The sequence below is a fragment of the Cherax quadricarinatus genome, chromosome 71, assembly GCF_038502225.1.
Source record: "Cherax quadricarinatus isolate ZL_2023a chromosome 71, ASM3850222v1, whole genome shotgun sequence".
Lineage (NCBI taxonomy): Eukaryota > Metazoa > Arthropoda > Malacostraca > Decapoda > Parastacidae > Cherax > Cherax quadricarinatus.
Window position 1 is genome coordinate 22,858,449 of NC_091362.1, and position 20,304 is coordinate 22,878,752.

Genomic DNA, 20,304 nt, shown 5'->3' on the forward strand with positions numbered 1-20,304 from the left:
ATGTTAGCCAGAGCTATGGTCTGTCCTGGACCATTATCAAACCCCAAAACATCTGATCATAGCAACTTTTTGTTTTAGCTTCAGATAAATGTAGATGATTTAACAGCCCCTAGTTAAAAGAATTCCTACCATGGTCACTGAAACAAAATCAGAAAATCAGGTACAATGTAATTTTCAATCTCTCTTAGTAGAATATCGATATGTGCATGACAAGAGACTATTAAAGCATTCACAAAAAAATACTGTACTTCAACACCTACCTCAGGTCTGAATAATCACTATCATCTTCACCATCAGAATCATCCAGCTCATTGGCTGATGCGCCAAAGTTACGATCAGTCCATTCATCCTCAGAAAGGTATTCATCCTCATCACTCTGTTCCACAACTGAATTTTCAAACTCTACACGTTCTGGAGTGGTGCCTCGATCTTCAGGGGAAAGGCCGGTTGTAACACCTTTCCCAACACCAAGACTGCTAACGAGGGCACCTGTTGTATCGCCTGCCCCCACCACTACTGGTACCTGTAACAGTTTGTGTGCCACCATCACCTACGTGCCATGCCCAAGAGAAAGAGGTGGGAGCTATAGCCAATGGCAATAATATCAAACATCCACTCATTCTGCCTCTGCATCAGTCGGCTATAGAAGCCTTGGCAAAAGATTTTCAGGTCCTGCTAAACTACGTTTACATTATGCATTCCAGAAAATTATGCAATTTATTACAAAATTATATAGCTAATATTTAACATCTCTCCACCAGTGAACATAAAATCTGAAGAGGAGCTGTGCATGAGAAAATCCATATTCACTAAATGAGAATAAATAAATGGCATTCAATGCAGATTCCATCATTATTACTAATTTTTATTTTGAGGGTGGTAAAAAGTACTGAACATTTATATCTATCAGAGATAATGATGCCAGTTAACTATTACATCATTATTCAATGTTGCACTCATATTCACAACACTGCATGAACATTTTACCTGGTAACTTTTTCCCACCACTATATACATTAATTCTTCTGAGATTGATGCTGCAAGCCTGAAAAAGACTACTGGAAGTAAAATACATATGACAGATTATAAAAAAAGCAATGAAAAGTTTCTGAAAATTTTAGTACAAGAATTAGGAATGTGCTTAAAAAAGAATATTGATTTGGGCCACTGGTAAATTTTGAGCGATTTATGAAAAGGACTGTCAACACAGAAGAAAAAAGGAAATGACAATACAGACTGTCTGAAGCGTCCACTGTGATGTGTGTCAAACAGATCTAACTACAGTGCAAATGTGCAAGATACTAGCCTTGGCATGCCAATGCTATTTACAAGATGTAAAAACGTTAAAATTTTCAATTTTTTATTATTAATTTTCAGTACACAAGAATATTACAATGGCCAGTAACTACATAAATCTTAAGAGATTCCTTACATCTGCTGATATTAATAATCTAAAGTATATAAATTATAATGCACAAGTAGTAACATCAGTGTTAGTAGAAACACTAAAAATAATTATCATTAGTTTAATTTTACAAATTACACACAACCCAAAATAGGGCAACAAAGGCATAATGCAAACTGACAGTATTCTTTTTTAAGACATCTAGCCAAGTCCAATGTGGACTAACCCTGAGTCTTGGTCATGCGCTGCAGCCACATTAAATAGCGTCTCCACACAGATGAGGCACTAGGAGTTTTCAACTTTGCACTTGCACACTCCGGACTGGAGTGTGGAGGAGTTGAGTCAGAGTCAGTGTCATAACCACAGTCATAGTATGGTCTCTCATAAACATGTTTCTGGTGGGTAGTTACATCTAAGGGAGAAGAGGAAGAGGAGGGAGAGGATAACAAGGATGGTGTCATCAGAGTATAGCTCATATTACTCTTTGAAGATAATACCTTATCAATGACAGATGTTTCCAAGGAAGAACAATCTAACTTTTTTAGACTCTGACAAGATGAAGCAGTTTTACCTACACTGGACAGCACAGCATTTGTTAACACATTGTCTTTCTGCTGTCTTTTTGGCTGTACTAACTTTTCATTCATTATCGTGCATTTGGAATCCCTTGCAAATGTTCTGACTGAGCGACAATCACTCTCTGATAAGTGAGCTCCACTGGGTAATTTCACAAACAACTGGGAATTATGTCTACATTTTCCATAATGCATATGACAATTAGAGCTCAAGCAATTAGCTTCCTTTCTAAGTGCTGTACTGCCAGTGATCTTGAAGCTCTTTGATAATCTATTATCTCGCACCCAAGATGCTTTAGCAGAATCATCAGAATGATAATGTGGTTCAGAGGCTGAATTCAAAATCATTCTAGAATTACTGCCTAAATTGTACAGAATGTTTTTTTCATCTAAACACAATACTGGTTTCTCTCTAACCCTAGTTTCCCTGAAATAAACTGGACTCTTATCTGTACATATTTCATCAGGTGAACAACAACTACAATTATTGTCCATATTATCATGATCATCACTGAGGTATGTGATGTGATCAGGGTGATAACGGAGAGAAGAGGCTCGTCGTATAAGAGCTGTGTACTGCCGTGGTGAGATCTCGCCATCACATGGGTGCATCCACCCTAAAGACCTATGACCAAAAAGGGGCCATGTTTTGGGTCCGTGTCTCATCTGTAAGCCCATGAATCCAGGGGTTAGTTTTAAGTGGTATGAACTAGCCAACATGTGAATTACAACTAAATGCTCTCTCTCTCTCTCTCTATATATATATATATATATATATTAGTAGGAAAGGAAACCAAAGTTAAGCATGTACCTACAACAAAATTAATAGTTAAAGTATGTTATAACGTCTAATAAAATAACATGCAAAAATCCATGCAGTACAAGTATAAATGCATGCTTTCCCTGGAAATTTATGTATAAAATAAGGACAGTAAAGAAGATACTTTAAAACAGTAAGTTTAGCTGAAGATATATGCAGCCAGAGTAGTCATTTGATACAGTAATTTAACTTGAGGTAAACAATTAAGAGAAATTTCCACTCGATTGATGATGCAGCTGACTGAAGCAAGTTTTAAACTATTCCTCTCTCCGAGTGTTTTACATCCAACCTCTTACACTGCATTTATAACTCAGATCTGATACATTCAGCATGACAGGATTTATTCCAGGATGTCACCCCTGTCTTCTAGTTAGAATCTCTATAAATCTGTATGGACACAGAACATCCCAAATCCCTTGTCAGCCAATTCGAATTTGTGGAATTACCTTGTTCTTTCCTCAGTGACTGGCGTTCACTGATCAATGATGGCAACTCTTTGTCTCACCTGGCCTTAATACAGCTGGTGGAAGAGACGTGCAGCTGCCCATGCAGTCTTGTCATCCTAGGCTACCAAAATCCCCGCATTATCAGGACCAAGTACGCCAGGGCCAGGAGTATCATCAACCAAACGAAGATCTGCCTCAACTAGAAGAGGCCATGTTTTGTTTATAAAAGAAAGCCGACTTCCTCTCGAAATGAGCTGCATAATTGCAACTCACGGTGTAAATAATAAGCAGGTGTGAGTGATGCACACAGCAAATGTTTGGACCGAGTGTTAATCCTTCATCTTATGCAGGCGTAGAAGGCGTACATCAAAGCATTATCTCAATGTAAATATCATAAGAGTGATGATTTAATCAAAAACACCCTTGAAGCACGAAGCACTTGTTAGAGCACTCGATAGCATAACTGAAGCCTGAGCAGATCCTCATGTTAGCAGTGAGTATTGCAGAGTAAGATAAATTTAATGAAAATTATATTGTAATTCTATTTTTCTTGAAAATTATTTGCTTATATAAATAAGGAAATGTTCACCAAAAAACTCAAACTTTGGAAAGTAATGTTAGGATGGTGCTTCTGTCTATCCTGACTTGACAATGGTCCAAGATGAACTGAAACCTCATTACAACATTCCTCTCCAAGGTATGGGTTTCTGTCGAATTGTTCCAGCCACAGTAATGTGACTTCTTATTCTTTCCTTAAGCAAATGTTACTTAGAAAGCCACGCTTACAGCTTTCTGTTTAATATGATTAAATTTTTTTATAAAGTGAATATACCATCGTAGTATTATCTTCCATGAAATGGCAAAAAAGAGTTAATGTAACTATTACAATGGTATTACCATAAATGATGTGAAATTAATTTTAAACAAAACTGGTGAAAAATTCAAGTAGAACTCCTCTAAATCAATATTTTGGTGTAAACATATGCAATCATACTGTAGAAAGGTGTAAAATATTTTTTAATTCAATTTTCCATTATTATTATTATTATTATAATCAAATAGAAGCACTAAACCTACAAGGGTCATACATCACCACCGGGCAGGGAAGGATGCAGGAGTAATGGGTAGCAAGAGGGAGAGGGATGATTAGGGCATGGAGTGCAGCGGGACAGTGGATAGTGCAGGGGTAGAGGGTAGCAAGAGATTGAGGTAGACAGGGCCATGAGGAGTACTACAGGCATCATCAGAGTTTGTGCAGTAAATCAGTTGCTGTCAAAAAGTCAATGAGACTGTCTGGATTACAGAAGGGTCCATCAGCAAGAAGGGAAGGTGAAGTAAGGACAGTAGAGCAGTGATGATGTTGGAGGTAAATTCTGCATGCTTGTTGATAGAGTGGACTGTCCAACAGAATGTGGCTAACAAAAACTGGAACCTAACAATTCTCACAGAGTGGAATAGGGCGCCTCTCCATGAGATACCCGTGAGTAAGATGAGAGTGGCTGATGCAAAGACGGGAGAGAGTAGTCTTCCAACCTCGACAGTGATAAGAAGACGGCCAGAAATCTACACACGGTTTAATAGAATGTAGTTTATTATAGAGCAGATCAGACCAATGCTGTTGCCAACAGGTGTGACGGTGGGTAGCAATTACAGCAAAATAGTCTGCGAATAGAACACCTCTATATGAAATTGGGAGGTCATGTACTGCTGATCGTGCAACAGTGTCTGCCTGTTCAATGCCCTGAATGTCAACATGACCAGGGACCCAACAAAAAACAATATCTTTGTGCATGCTCGAGATATGGTGTAACCAAAGATGGATACAAAGAACCAGGGAATGAGGTGTATCAAATTTTCGTAGAGCCTGTAAAGCCCTAAGGGAGTCTGAAACGACCACAAATGGTGACACAGGCACAGAAGCAATACAGATAAGTGCTATGAGAATGGTATAAAGTTCAGCCGTAAAAATCCTAGATGGGGATAATAAATGCCCTCGCACGATGCTGTCCGGAAACATCGCTGCGAATCCGATGCCATCAGACTCGGCACCATCAGCGTACACCACGATGGCACGAAATCGGAAGTAGTTAAGAAAAAGAGCAAGAAGCCACCTTAGGCATTTGGGCTTTCATGTGTGGCAGTGGGAAAGAACAGACACGAGCCGTTAGAACATCCCAAGGGGGTAGGGAAAAGTGAGATGCTACATGAACATAGAAAGGTGGTAACTGAAGAGAAGACGAGCAAATGTAGGCGAAGAGAAAAAGGATGGAGTAAACAAGGGCGATGAACAAATAATGTCTACTAATTTTTTTTTTCCCCCCAACAAGTCGGCTATCTCCACCAAGGCAGGGTGACCCAAAAATAAAGAAAATCCCCAAAAAGAAAATACTTTCATCATCATTCAACACTTTCACCTCACTCACACAATCACTGTTTTTGCAGAGGTGCCCAGAATACAACAGCTTAGAAGCATATACGTATAAAGATAAACAACATATCCCTCTAAAGTGCCAATATCCCAAAACCCTCCTTTAGAGTGCAGGCATTGTACTTCCCATTTCCAGGACTCAAGTCCGGCTATATAAAAATAACCAGATTCCCTGAATCCCTTCACTAAATATTACCCTGCTCACACTCCAACAGCTCGTCAGGTCCCATATACCAATTGTCTCCATTCACTCCTATCGAACACGCTCATGCACATTTGCTGGAAGTCCAAGCCCCTTGCCCACATAACCTCCTTTACCCCTTCCTTCCAACCTTTTCGAGGACGACCCCTACCCCGCCTTCCTTTCCCTACAGATTTATACGCTCTCCATGTCATTCTACTTTGATTCATTCTCTCTAAATGACCAAACCACCTCAACAACCCTCTGACTAATACTTTTATTAACTCCACACCTCCTGATTTCCACACTCCGAATTTTCTGCATAATATTTACACTACATATTGCCCTTAGACAGGACATCTCCACTGCCTCCAACCTCCTCCTCGCTGCAGTATTTACAACCCAAGCTTCATATCCATATAAGAGTGTTGGTACTACTATACTTTCATACATTCCCTTCTTTGCCTCCATAGATAACGTTTTTTTGTCTCCACATATGCCGCAACGCACCACTCGCCTTTTTTCCTCATCAATTCTATGATTAACCTAATCCTTCATAAATCTATCCGCCGACACGTCAACTCCCAAATATCTGAAAACATTCACTTCTTCCATACTCCTCCTCCCCAATTTGATATCCAATTTTTCTTTATCTAAATCATTTGATACCCTCATCACCTTACTCTTTTCTATGTTCACTTTCAACTTTCTACCTTTACACACACTAATATCAGTGACTATCCTATATATGGAAGGATTGCGGAGGTCATGAGAGCGAACATAGTAGTGAAGGCAATGAGTATCACGGCTAGTATTCCTTTTATTCTATCAATTGAGTAAAAGAAACAGACCACTTACCTATTTTAACACCCAATAAAGTGATCAGAAATCGGCCACTTGGACAATTTCACAAAATGAAAAAAAAACTGCTTTTTTAATTTTATGTGATCAATTCCATGGCAAACTACACCACCGCCAAGGACCTCAACAGAATGGGATGGACCCCGGTACCATTCCCCTTACCTAGGAACTAGGGTGCCTGTGGAAAGAATCCCAAAGGTTGAAAATAGGACGAGAATAGGAGAGGGATGGGGAGGAGGAGGAGGAAAGGGAAGAAGGGAGGATGGGGAGGATGGGATAAGGAAGGGGGGATTGGGGGGTAATTAGGGTGAGCATTCACGATTGTTACTGTATACAATGTTAACCCTTTGACTGTTGCGGCCGTATATATACGTTTATGAGGTACCGTGTTTGACGTACATATACTCGTAAATTCTAGCGGCTTCAAATCAGGCAGGAGAAAGCTGGTAGGCCCACATGTGAGAGAATGGGTCTGTGTGGTCAGTGTGCACCATATAAAAAAAATCCTGGAGCACGCAGTGCATGAGAAAAAAAAAACTCCGACGGTTTTTTTTAATTAAAATGGCAACTTTGTGGTCTATTTTCGTATAGTATTTGTGGTTGTATTCTCATTTTCTTGGTCTCATTTGATAGAATGGAAACTATATTATAGAAATAGAGGTGATTTTGATTAATTTTACTATAAAAAGAACCTGGAAATGGAGCACAATGTACGGGAAGTGTTTGATTTTTGCCGATGTTCAAAAGCAAACAAATGATGTCATTGTCCAATAAATGTCCAAATAGCCATTCTAATATGCAGTCATGAATGGGTTGATGTAATTTTTACAATTATTACAGTATTGCAGTAGTCTGCATAACAGTAAATCTTCTATTTTTTGTTTGAGTAAAATTTCAAAATAGAAAGCAAGAGTAATATCAGAGGGGCCTGGAGACATGACTGATGAACAAAGAAAATGTTATTTTAGAGCCAGGAATGTCTGCATTGATCATTCTGGTCCTTATTTTGAAATTGTCATATTTTTTAATTTTCGTGAAATTGGCCAAATTGCAAATTTCTGACCATGTTATTGGGTAGTTGAAATCGGTAAATGGGCAGTTTCTTGTACTCAATCGATGGAAAAAATGGAGTTCTGAAGAAATAGCTATGAGTTTGGTTGACTGGAATAATGGAATTAGCCGAAAATAGGGCTCAAAGTGGGCGAAATCGCCAATTTGTAAATATCGCCGAGGTCGTTAACTTCGCGAGAGCGTAATTCCGTAAGTTTTCCATCAAATTTCGTTTTTTTGGTGTCTTTACAATCGGGAAAAGATTCTCTATTATTTCATAAGAAATTTTTTTTTTTTTTTTTTTTAAATTTTGCGACACCAGGAGACACCTCAGGATTGGGGGTTGCGACAGTCAAAGGGTTAAAATGTTTACCTCGGAATTTCCAGAAAAGCATTTTTTTTTTTTTCAAAAATATGAACTAGGAACATTATCAGAAATTTGGAATTCCCAGAATTTCAGAAGAAAAAAATCATTTTTAATCTGAACTTTTTTTATAAGAGGAGAATATGTTTTCCAGAATTTTATTTCAGAATATAATCTCAAGTTAGGGTAGTAGGCTGGTAGACAGCAACCACCCAGGGAAGTACTACTGTCCTACCAAATGAGTGCGAGACAGAAACCTGTATTTGCTTTATATGATGGTAGGAGTGCTGGTGTCTTATTTCTGTCTCAAACACACAAGATAACAGGTATATCTAGCCTACTTTTACTTACACTTAGGTCACACTACACATTTTTTTTTCTTTTTTTTTTTTTTCAACAAGTCGGCCGTCTCCCACCGAGGCAGGGTGACCCAAAAAAGAAAGAAAATCCCCAAAAAGAAAATACTTTCATCATCATTCAACACTTTCACAACACTCGCACATTATCACTGTTTTTGCAGAGGTGCTCAGAATACAACAGTTTAGAAGCATACACATATAAAGATACACAACGTATCCCTCCAAACTGCCAATATCCCAAACCCCTCCTTTAAAGTGCAGGCATTGTACTTCCCATTTCCAGGACTCAAGTCCGACTATATGAAAATAACCGGTTTCCCTGAATCCCTTCACTAAATATTACCCTGCTCACACTCCAACAGATCGTCATGTCCCAAGTACCATTTGTCTCCATTCACTCCTATCTAACACGCTCACGCACGCTTGCTGGAAGTCCAAGCCCCTTGCCCACAAAACCTCCTTTACCCCCTCTCTCCAACCCTTTCGAGGACGACCCCTACCCCGCCTTCCTTCCATGTCATTCTACTTTGATCCATTCTCTCTAAATGACCAAACCACCTCAACAAATCCTCTTCTGCCCTCTGACTAATACTTTTATTAACTCCACACCTTTTCCTAATTTCCACACTCCGAATTTTCTGCATAATATTTACACCACACATTGCCCTTAAACAGGACATCTCCACTGCCTCCAACCGTCTCCTCGCTGCTGCATTCACCACCCAAGCTTCACATCCATATAAGAGTGTTGGTACTACTATACTTTCATACATTCCCTTCTTTGCCTCCATAGATAACGTTTTTTGACTCCACATATACCTCAATGCACCACTCACCTTTTTTCCCTCATCAATTCTATGATTAACCTCATCCTTCATAAATCCATCTGCCGACACGTCAGCTCCCAAGTATCTGAAAACATTCACTTCTTCCATACTCCTCCTCCCCAATTTGATATCCAATTTTTCTTTATCTAAATCATTTGACACCCTCATCACCTTACTCTTTTCTATGTTCACTTTCAACTTTATACCTTTACACACATTCCCAAACTCATCCACTAATCTTTGCAATTTTTCTTTAGAATCTCCCATAAGCACAGTATCATCAGCAAAAAGTAACTGTGTCAATTCCCATTTTGAATTTGATTCCCCATAATTTAATCCCACCCCTCTCCCAAACACCCTAGCATTTACTTCTTTTACAACCCCATCTATAAATATATTAAACAACCATGGTGACATTACACATCCCTGTCTAAGACCTACTTTTACCGGGAAGTAGTCTCCCTCTCTTCTACACACCCTAACCCGAGCCTCACTATCCTCATAAAAACTCTTTACATCATTTAATAACTTACCACCTATTCCATATACTTGCAACATCTGCCACATTGCTCCTCTATGATATGCTTTTTCTAAATACATAAATGCAATAAAAACTTCCCTTCCTTTATCTAAATACTGTTCACATATATGCTTCAATGTAAACACTTGATCTACACATCCCCTACCCACTCTGAAACTTCCTTGCTCATCTGCAATCCTACATTCTGTCTTACCTCTAATTCTTTTAATTATAACCCTACCGTACACTTTTCCTGGTATACTCAGTAAACTTATTCCTCTATAATTTTTACAGTCTCTTTTGTCCCCTTTCCCTTTATATAAAGGGACTATACATGCTCTCCGCCAATCCCTAGGTACCTTCCCCTCTTTCATACATTTATTAAACAAAAGTACCAACCACTCCAACACTATATCCCCCCCTGCTTTTAACATTTCTGTCATGATCCCATCAGTTCCAGCTGCTTTACCCCTTTTCATTCTACGTAATGCCTCACGTACCTCCACCACACTTACATTCTGCTCTTCTTCACTCCTAAAAGATGGTATACCTCCCTGACCAGTGCATGAAATTACTGACTCTGTTTCTTCCTTAACATTTAAAAGTTCCTCAAAATATTCTCGCCATCTACCTAATACCTCCATCTCCCCATCTACTAACTCCCCTACTCTGTTTTTAACTGACAAATCCATACTTTCCCTAGGCTTTCTTAACTTGTTTAACTCACTCTAAAATTTTTTCTTATTTTCATTAAAATTTCTTGACAGTGCCTCTCCCACTCTATCATCTGCTCTCCTTTTGCACTCTCTCACCACTCTCTTTACCTTTCTTTTACTCTCCATATACTCTGCTCTTCTTATAACACTTCTGCTTTGTAAAAACCTCTCATAAGCTACCTTTTTCTCTTTTATCACAACCTTTACTTCATCATTCCACCAATCACTCCTCTTTCCTCCTGCCCCCACCCTCCTATAACCACAAACTTCTGCCCCACATTCTAATACTTCAACCCCCCCACTACTCATCTTTGCACTAGCCCACCTTTCTGCCAATAGTTGCTTATATCTCACCCGAACTTCCTCCTCCCTTAGTTTATACACTTTCACCTCCCTCTTACTTGTTGTTGCCACCTTCCTCTTTTCCCATCTACCTCTTACTCTAACTGTAGCTACAACTAAATAATGATCCGATATATCAGTTGCCCCTCTATAAACATGTACATCCTGGAGCCTACCCATCAACCTTTTATCCACCAATACATAATCTAATAAACTACTTTCATTACGTGCTACATCATACCTTGTATATTTATTTATCCTCTTTTTCACTACACATACATGTACATATTTATGTATACACACTCATCTGAGTTTTCTTTGATTTTATCTTAACAGTTTTGGTTATTACCTTTCCTTTCATATCCATGGGGAAGTGGAATAAGAATGTTTACTTCATAAGCCATGCGTGCTGTAAAAGTCAACTAAAATGCTGGAAGCAATGGGCTAGTAACCCCCTATTCCCCATACAGCTTACTAAAAATAAGGAGGGGTTTGGGACATTGGCTGTTTGGAGGGACATCTAAACTGTTGCATCTGAGTGCCTCTGCAAAGACAGTGATTATGTATGAAAGATGGTGAAAGTGTTGAATGATGATGAATGTGTTCTTTTTTTTTTCTTGGGGGGGAGGGGGGGGGTGTCACCCTGCCTTGGTGGGAAACAGCCGACGTGTTAAAATAAAAAATCCCAAGTGAATTCTTTGAATATTGTGCACTGACAAGCATATTTATTATTACAGAATGTTCTGACCAATGTACACACATTAACAATTTTAGTCACAAGTGTACCAGCTGACAGTAATCAGGTCCTTGCATGCACTTATGGCTCATGGCTGAATGAGTCAAAACTTAAGAAATAGCATGCTAGACTTCCAATGCCCAAATCCATCTTTCTGAACATACTTTCTTATGAATGCCAATATTAATGAGATAAGAGCAGTAATTAAAGGGATATGGTACATATTGAATGATGCAAGTGGGAGAAATTTACAGTAGTGTTCACTGGCATCTACACACCAGTAAGAGACAGCAGTGTATTACTAATATTACTCATAGCTATTTTGCTAGTATTCATTCTATTCTATCTATTGAGTAAAGGAAATAGACCATTTACCTATTTTAACACCCAATAAAGTGATCAGAAATCGACCACTTGGACAATTTCACATAAAATTAAAAAACTGCTATTTTAAAAATAGGGTCCAGGATAAACAAGCCATTCCTGGCACTAAAAAATTTCCTCTGTTCCTCAGTTATGTCCCCAGGCCTCTCCTACATCACACTTGCTTTCCATTTTTAATTACACAAAAAATAGAAGATTTACTGATGCAGACAACTGCATTATTGTAATAATTTTATAAATAATGTCAGACCAACCAGTTGGATGCATATTGGACGAGTTACACAATTTCTGTACTCTGGAATATTGGCAAAAATCAAACATTTCTGCTACTCTGAACTCAATTTCAAGCTACTTTCAGTCCTGGAACAAATCAAAATCATCTCTATTTCTGTATTACATCTTCAATTCTATCAAATGAGATCAAGAAACTGAGAATACAACTATAAAAACCATATGAAAATACACTGCAAATTCACTGTTTTAAACCTAAAACATGGTCGCAGTTTTTTTCCCCAGTATGCACTGTTTGCTGCAGGATTTTTTATATGGTGCACACTTACTGCATAGACCCATTCTCTCATATCTAGGCCCAAATTTACCACTCACAGCTAATCTGAGTGAGCTGAGCTCGTGGTTTAGGACTATGGGACTGACACTGACTTCAAAGCCATAGAACAATGGAACCCACACCAAAAGGGTTAATGATGAGCCCCTTGCTGGTATCAAGGAACCTTTCTTGAAAGATCTAGGATCTTGTAATTGTTATAACTAATCATACTGGTAGATCTCGTATTAATCTTTCCATACTGTTTCCCACACCACCCTACATATTTTTCACGCCTGCCACTAACAAGAAAGAATATTTTAATTTCCAAAAGCTGCATTTAGTAAACCTATGGGGGGAACAAATGCTCATGGTCTATATGGAGAGATTTATTTAGCATTTTTGTCCATTGTTCATTGTCTACCCTGGAATCTGGCAGCATCACACCATGGGTAAAACACCATGGCACATTCGTTTTCTTCACAAAATGTCCAAAAAAATCCAGCAAAAATGTTTTGACCTGCCATGTGCTAACATATAGCAAGAGTTCAATTCTCAGATCCTGGCCATGCTTCTTAACTTGCAACTCTTCAGATTGACTCTCTTAGCCTTGTGGGCCCTACTGTACCTACTCTTTCAACAACATATGGAGTTTATCTCCACTACTGCTAGTTCATTCTACTTCCTGCCCACTTTAAGAATGAAGAAATTCTTCCTAACATCCCTGTGGCTCATATGTGACTAACTTCTAACAATGCCTCCATATTCCTGTTTCTCATCACCTGTTTTCTCATCACTTGTTGACCTCATCAATTTCCCTAAGTATTGTATATGTTGTTGTACAGTACTAGATTAAACTTAAATTTAAAATATTTTAGAGGAGTTCAACATACTTTATTTTTTCTTATCAGTAGCTTAGAATTTTAAATGTTAAAAGTAAAATGCATTAGATATACAGTAGTCTCTCTCTGTCTCTCATTAAAAATTATTTCCTTTTGCAAATATTTAAAATTCTGAAGGATTTCAAACAAAAAAAATTAAAATTTCTGAAAAAAATATTTCATTTTAACATGGAAAACCTTTCTAATTCTGAATTTCCAGATTTTTTTTTCCCAAAATACAAACCAGAACATTTCCAGAAGTTTGTAATTCTCAGAATTTCAGCAAAATTCATCTTGAATTTTAACTTTTTTTAAGTGGAAAATATTTTTCAAAATTTTTATTTTGGATATTCTCAGACTCCAAATCAGAGAAATAAGAAAAAATTCAGATCTTCAATTTCAAATTTCTTTCATTCATAACCATGAAGAAATTATTAAAAAAGAAAGAAATCACTGTAGTCTAATAAACTATAAATACACATTATTATATTAAGCAAACACTCTAAAATGGAAAAAAAAAAAAAAAAAAAAGACGATGATACAGTAATTTTATTATTACACAATATTTGTGGCAATACCAAAAGCATATTGAAATTACAAGTTGTGAAGGTATACATTACCAAGCTTACCTTTAATTGATTGCGGAACACAAATACGATTATTAACAAAGAAATCATTATTTGATTCTAAAATTCAAGAACCAAGTTTCATATTAGCTCAGTTTGAGGTAAAGGCAGTAAATGTCTCAGAATAAGCACCAAGTGCGTATAAGCAATGGCAAGACTGCGAGTAAAATGTACACAAGCTGTATGGAAACACTACTAATCGAAGAATTTCTTACTTGAACACCATGCTTCATCAATTTTTTTTTTTTAACCCACTAACCATCTCCCACCAAGGCAGGGTGACCCAAGAAACTAAAACTTCCACCATCATTCACATTATCAGTCTTGCAAGAGGCACGAAGATACGACTGTTTAGATGTCCCTCTAAACAGCAAATATCCCAAACCCTTCCTTTAGAGTTCAGGGCATTGTACTTCCCACCCCCAAGACTCAAGTCCGGTTAACCGGTTTCCCTGAAGACTGGCATCCAAGTGAAATGACACGTGTTAAATTTCCATACCGCTTGAGTCTCTTACACTGTGTTGATATTTTATACCACCTGTATGCAATGGCAACACTCCATAAACCCCCCATAAACAAAGCTGAGAAGAAAAGGCTGCATTTGAGGAATGGGTCTGCATCCATACAGAGTGGGTATTCAATATGATCACCAAGTTTATGGAAAATAGCAGTTATCTACAGCAAAAGCTTTAAACCTGTTAGTGTGTGAATACTCAAAAGTACAATACTACCAACAACTACTATACCATCTGTTATTTTATAGCACAGCTGTCTTAAGGCTAAATCATTCTTAAGTCAACACATTTCTTATGAAAGCAAAACAAAGAAAACTGCATCTATTTAAGCACTGAAGCCATTACAAAAACAAGTTCAACTGCACATTATGGTTAAATTTGAATAATGTGTAAGTGTTCATATAATTTATGTACAGTATTCACATTTATATGAATATAACAATGGTATATAATACCGACAGGTTGATAAGTAAGACACATGCAAGAGTTAGGCATCTTTATTCCAAAACATTTCGCCTACACAGTAGGCTTCCTCAGTCAAGTACAGAAGAGTTTAGCAGAAGTAGTAGAGATGTGAAGACGATGTAATCAGTCCATCATTCTTGAAGATGTAGTTATGAGGTGGTCAGTCCGTCAGCCTGGAGAAGAGCTGTGTCTTACTTATCAACTTGTTGGTATTATATACCACTGTCATATTTACTCTGTCAGACACTGCAACAGAATGGCATCTTGGAACAGAAAACACCTTTGACAACTTTTTCAAGTGAGAAGGGATGGATCTGAGAGGGACGTGCCCTCTCAATGATTACCTTCTTTCTTCTAATAGTGAACTGCATCTCACTTTCTGACAGTATACAAGTCTCCACACTGCTGCTTAAATTTCACATTGTTCCAGACTATGGAGCATAACTCTTCTCCAGGCCGCAAGACTGACCACCTCAAAAGTACGTCCTCAAGAGTGATGGACTGATTACATAGTCTTCACATCTCTATTACTTCTGCTAAACTCTTCTGTATTCGACTGAGGAAGCCTACTGTGTAGGCGAAATGTTTCGGAATAAAGATACCTACCTCAGAAGATGGACAGATGGGTAGGCTGCAGTTTGGTGAATACTAAGAATTATGTCTAAATATTTCTGAAAAAAAAAAAAAAAAAAAAACAGCCAGATAATAAGAGATTTATTTTGTTCTTAGCTGTTATTTACCTGTGATCAATTTCGAGTTTCTTCTACCCCAACAGCCCAACTTGAGGACAGGCTTCCCTGCTGATCTACCTCATCAACCAGGCTGTGCTACCAGCTTACAGGCTCACGTAGCCATTACAACCCGACTGATATGTCACGTGTAGAAGAAAGCTATCCAACTTCTTGAAAACTATCATTGTTCTGGCAATATTTCTGATATCTGCTAGTAATATTTTGAGTGTTGGGCAATAGATGTTGACACCTGCTCCTAGGCTGAGGGATTGATTACCTTGTCTTCCCCTGTCTTTTGTATAAGTATCTAAAGTCTTTAGATTATGTCCATGTATTGTATTGATAAAAAACTACTGGATGGCTAAATGTCTACAAAGTATAGATACCCAGATGTTGCACATGTGTCTAATTCATCATATGTTACTGTATACAGCAGACTACCATGTTTCACACATCCAGGGACTGTGTTACTAATAAGAACATAAGAACATAAGAATGTAGGAACACTGCAGAAGGCCTACTGGCCCATACGAGGCAGGTCCTTACAATTGAAATTTTGAATTCTATTACCACCTTTCGTTGTGAATCACCATTTACTGTGCCAGTGTAATATTTTTATCTGTCCAGTTTCAATAATTGAATTACAAGTATAACAAATTGTCTTATTAATTTTTTACCTAATGCACTCATACTGTGTATGTTTATTTTATGCATATATAGAAAGTTTACAGTTGTTCAACAGAGATGGGTCGAGAACCATAGATTTAATAGCTGAAAAGCAAAAGTGACAAGAAGTCGTCTCAGCACAATCTCTCCACACATACACTAAACTTGGTGGGGTGAGTTGACTGGGCACACACTGTCCCACCATCTCTCACTCACTTCATTTTCCATTTTTTATCATCTTGTCTTGCCTTTCAGTATTAAGCACAGCACAAAAGAAACGGAATACTAATAATGTTGGAAGTGCTTAGAGGAGGAATAAGTGAAAGTCTGTGCATTAAATAAAAAAAAGAATTATGCATTGATGTTATAATGATCCTGAGCACTGTATTAGCTATGCCCATTTTCTCTGGAAAGAATGCCTACCCATTTTCTATGAAAGGAAGAGACAGTACCAGCATCAAACATAGGATTCCCCTAAGCCTTAAATAAATTTATTTATCAAGCTGTTTCCTTAGATTTAAGGTACAGATCATAGTCTTTCCATGTAGCTAAGATCTCCCAGTTCAAGCACCAGTCTAGATGTATAACTTTTGACTTTCTCAAGTTTGGCTGCAAGCATGTCTAGGTGAAGAGTTACACTGGTACATGGAATGAGATGTCTTTTCAAGGTGCGTGCGTGCGTGCATGCGTATGTACATACATGAAAGCATTACTCATCTGGGTACAAGAAAACCCTTATATTATTAAAAATGCTAGGAGTGGAAGCAAGTGGTTTTATAATATGACATGCTGTTGCAGTGTGAGCAAGGTAACATTTATGAAGGAATTCAGGGAAACAATTTAGCTGAACTTGAGTCCTGGAGATGAAAAGTACAGTGCCTGCACTCTGAAGGAGAAGGGAGGGGGGGGGGAATGTTATGGTTTGGAGGGTCATGCAAACTGATGTCGACACCCTTTTAGTAAGAGCTATTGAATGAGTGACAGTGAAAGTGCTTTTTCTTTGTTGGGTCTCCCACCCAATGGTGCGAGACAGTCCGAGTGTAAAAAAAAAAAAAAAAAAAAATTGCATTATTGAAGTTTAAGTCATGCAATAATCTTAATTTTAAGAATGTAAATATGGATATATTTACTATCAAATCAGTTATATCGATTCATATTTGTTAATATAAATAGAAAGTACAAAAAAAGAACAATAACTGGAGTTATAAATATCAGGCAAAACCTTACTTCTAAAAGCCTTCTATGACATAAAATAGAGGAGAGTGATATGAAAAAAGCTGCAGTGCAGTCTAAAATATTTACAGTACTACTGTATTACTTGCAACAGTCTTAGAAAAAGATACACAAAGTAAAAAAAAAATCCAAATAATATTCAATACTTTGTATGAAAAGCTAATTTAAATTCATTATCTGAAAGATGGAAGAGGATATCACAGTTGGGAGGGTCTATGAAATGTGATGTTCATACACTTCTAGCAAGACAAATATTACATGAGTATTTCCTTCTTTGGAGTTAGCCTAACCTGGTAAAAAATAACCAATGTAGTTAAAAAAATTTTATGCACATTCAAAAAAATACGGTAAATTTTTTTATTTTTTTAATTATCACACTGGCCGATTCCAACCAAGGCAGGGTGGCCCGAAAAAGAAAAACTTTCACCATCATTCACTCCATCACTGTCTTGCCAGAAGGGTGCTTTACACTACAGTTTTTAAACTGCAACATTAACACCCCTCCTTCAGAGTGCAGGCACTGTACTTCCCATCTCCAGGACTCAAGTCCGGCCTGCCGGTTTCCCTGAACCCCCTTTATTCAGAAAAATAGTTAAGCACTAAAAGCATTGTGAGTAAGACAATGATTGCAAAGGAGTCTTTATTGTACATAGTTTTGCCACACATTGGCTTCATCAAGTATGTATACCTGATGAAGCCAATGTTGTACAATAAAGACTCCTCTGCAGTCTTACCAACAGTATATTTCATGATGAATGAATGTTGTAAATTTTATTAAGAAATTTTAACCAGTATTTTAAACCACTTCAGGCATGTAAAGGATCATTATACATCACAATGCCTACATGTAGTTATAGTTGCCCCCCCCCCCCCAAACACATACTCTATGTGTCTGTCTCTCTCTCTCTCTCTCTCTCTCTCTCTATTACTGCATAAGTTAAACTATAGGATGACCATTTATTCTTATGATAGTTGCACAGCTAAAAATATTTCAAGTTATCATATTTTTGAATGTGCATACACTATAAATGTATTACTACACAAGATACAGTCAATGGGACTTTCATATAAGAAAAGGTTACCCATTTAACCCCAGTTAAATATATCATATTCCTTTTATGTACTATATATATTTTGACATAGGGCTATTATCCATGTTGAAATAATTACTCTGAGTAGAAACAAAATATTTGGAAAGATGGTCCACTATTAGCAGAGATGAACACTAGATGCAAGTAATGTAACAATAAATCTTCACCTCTTATGTTTGTGATCAGATGATGTGTCCTACTATGAAGTGTCACACTACAATAGAGTATTAACCAGAAAATAAGATATACGCTTGTGTAATCTCAAATGTTATTAGCATTCAGTAAATATCATTGCAACAAAACATTTTCTTATAAAGAGTGAAATATTAAAACTGTGATACAATTTAAATACCTATTTTGAAATATTTGTTGTAAATATTGTGATTAGTTATTTACATGAAACCAATTTATTTTAAAGCAGGATACAGTAGTAATCCCTCCATCACCATCACATCACCTACCCACCACACAGTCCTCAAGATAAAGGAATATTTAATGAAAAATAAAGTACTGTACATGATGTTTACAAATATTTAAATTAAAACAATGATGACTATTAATGAATGTAAAGTCAACTAAAATGATTACCTGAAGCTTAGGTGTACTTGTGCCTATAGGAGGAACAATATTCTCTTTCGCACTGTCTGTATCTTCAACTCTTCTGCGCACACCTCGCACACGCGGGGTCAAGCCAAAATGTGGAATACAGAAGAATTTGCCTCCATAACGTCCCTCACGATCATATATGTAATTACCTGTAATTTTAATGCAAAATAGCTAGGATGTTCATAGTCAAATTAATGTTAATCATCCACATTGAAAACAAACACACACACACAAAAGAGGTTACAAAGACCAACTAAGTTTATGCTAGGAAAACTGTATAGCTCAAGTCATTACAGACAAAAACCAAGAAAAAATGTTATATAATTCAGAAAAAACAAAAGCACATTATTAAAATGAATATACTGACAAAATCTATTACAGTGGACCCCCGCATAACGATGGCATCACATAGCGATTAATCCGCATACCGCTTGCTTTAATCGCAAAAATTTTGCCGCGCATACCGATTAAAAACCCGCTCACCGATTTTCGTCCGAGACGCGTCCAATGTGCGCCCTCAGCCAGCCTCACATGTGCCGCCCGTGCCATTGTTTACCAGCCAGCCTCCACGGTAACATCCAAGCATACAATCGGAATATTTCGTATTATTACAGTGTTTTCGGTGCTGTTTCTGGAAAATAAGTGACCATGGGCCCCAAGAAAGCTTCTAGTGCCAACCGTACACCAATAAGGGTGAGAATTCCAATAGAAATGAAGAAAGAGATCATTGATAAGTATGAAAGTGGAGTGCGTATCGCCGACCTAGTCAAGTTGTACAAGAAACCCCAATCAACCATCGCTACTATTGTGGGCACCAGAAAGACAATCAAGGAAGCTGTTCTTGCCAAAGGTTTAACTGTGTTTTCGAAACAAAGATCGCAAGTGATGGAAGATGTTGAGAGACTCTTATTGGTGTGGATAAATGAAAAACA

General features: G+C 37.5%; 1 protein-coding gene across 13 annotated transcripts in view; it reads right to left on the reverse strand.

Annotated features, from left to right (window-relative positions):
• The window catches only part of LOC128700440 (F-actin-monooxygenase Mical), a 175,513-nt gene that overhangs the window by 51,883 nt on the left and 103,326 nt on the right, over positions 1-20,304 (reverse strand). For all 13 annotated transcript variants that reach the window (XM_070100158.1, XM_070100156.1, XM_070100160.1 and 10 more), the window contains 2 exons: positions 19,355-19,521; positions 261-523 (listed from right to left, as the gene is read on the reverse strand). In XM_070100158.1, the coding sequence (XP_069956259.1) occupies positions 261-523; positions 19,355-19,521 (430 nt within the window). The remainder of the gene's footprint in view (positions 1-260; positions 524-19,354; positions 19,522-20,304) is intronic.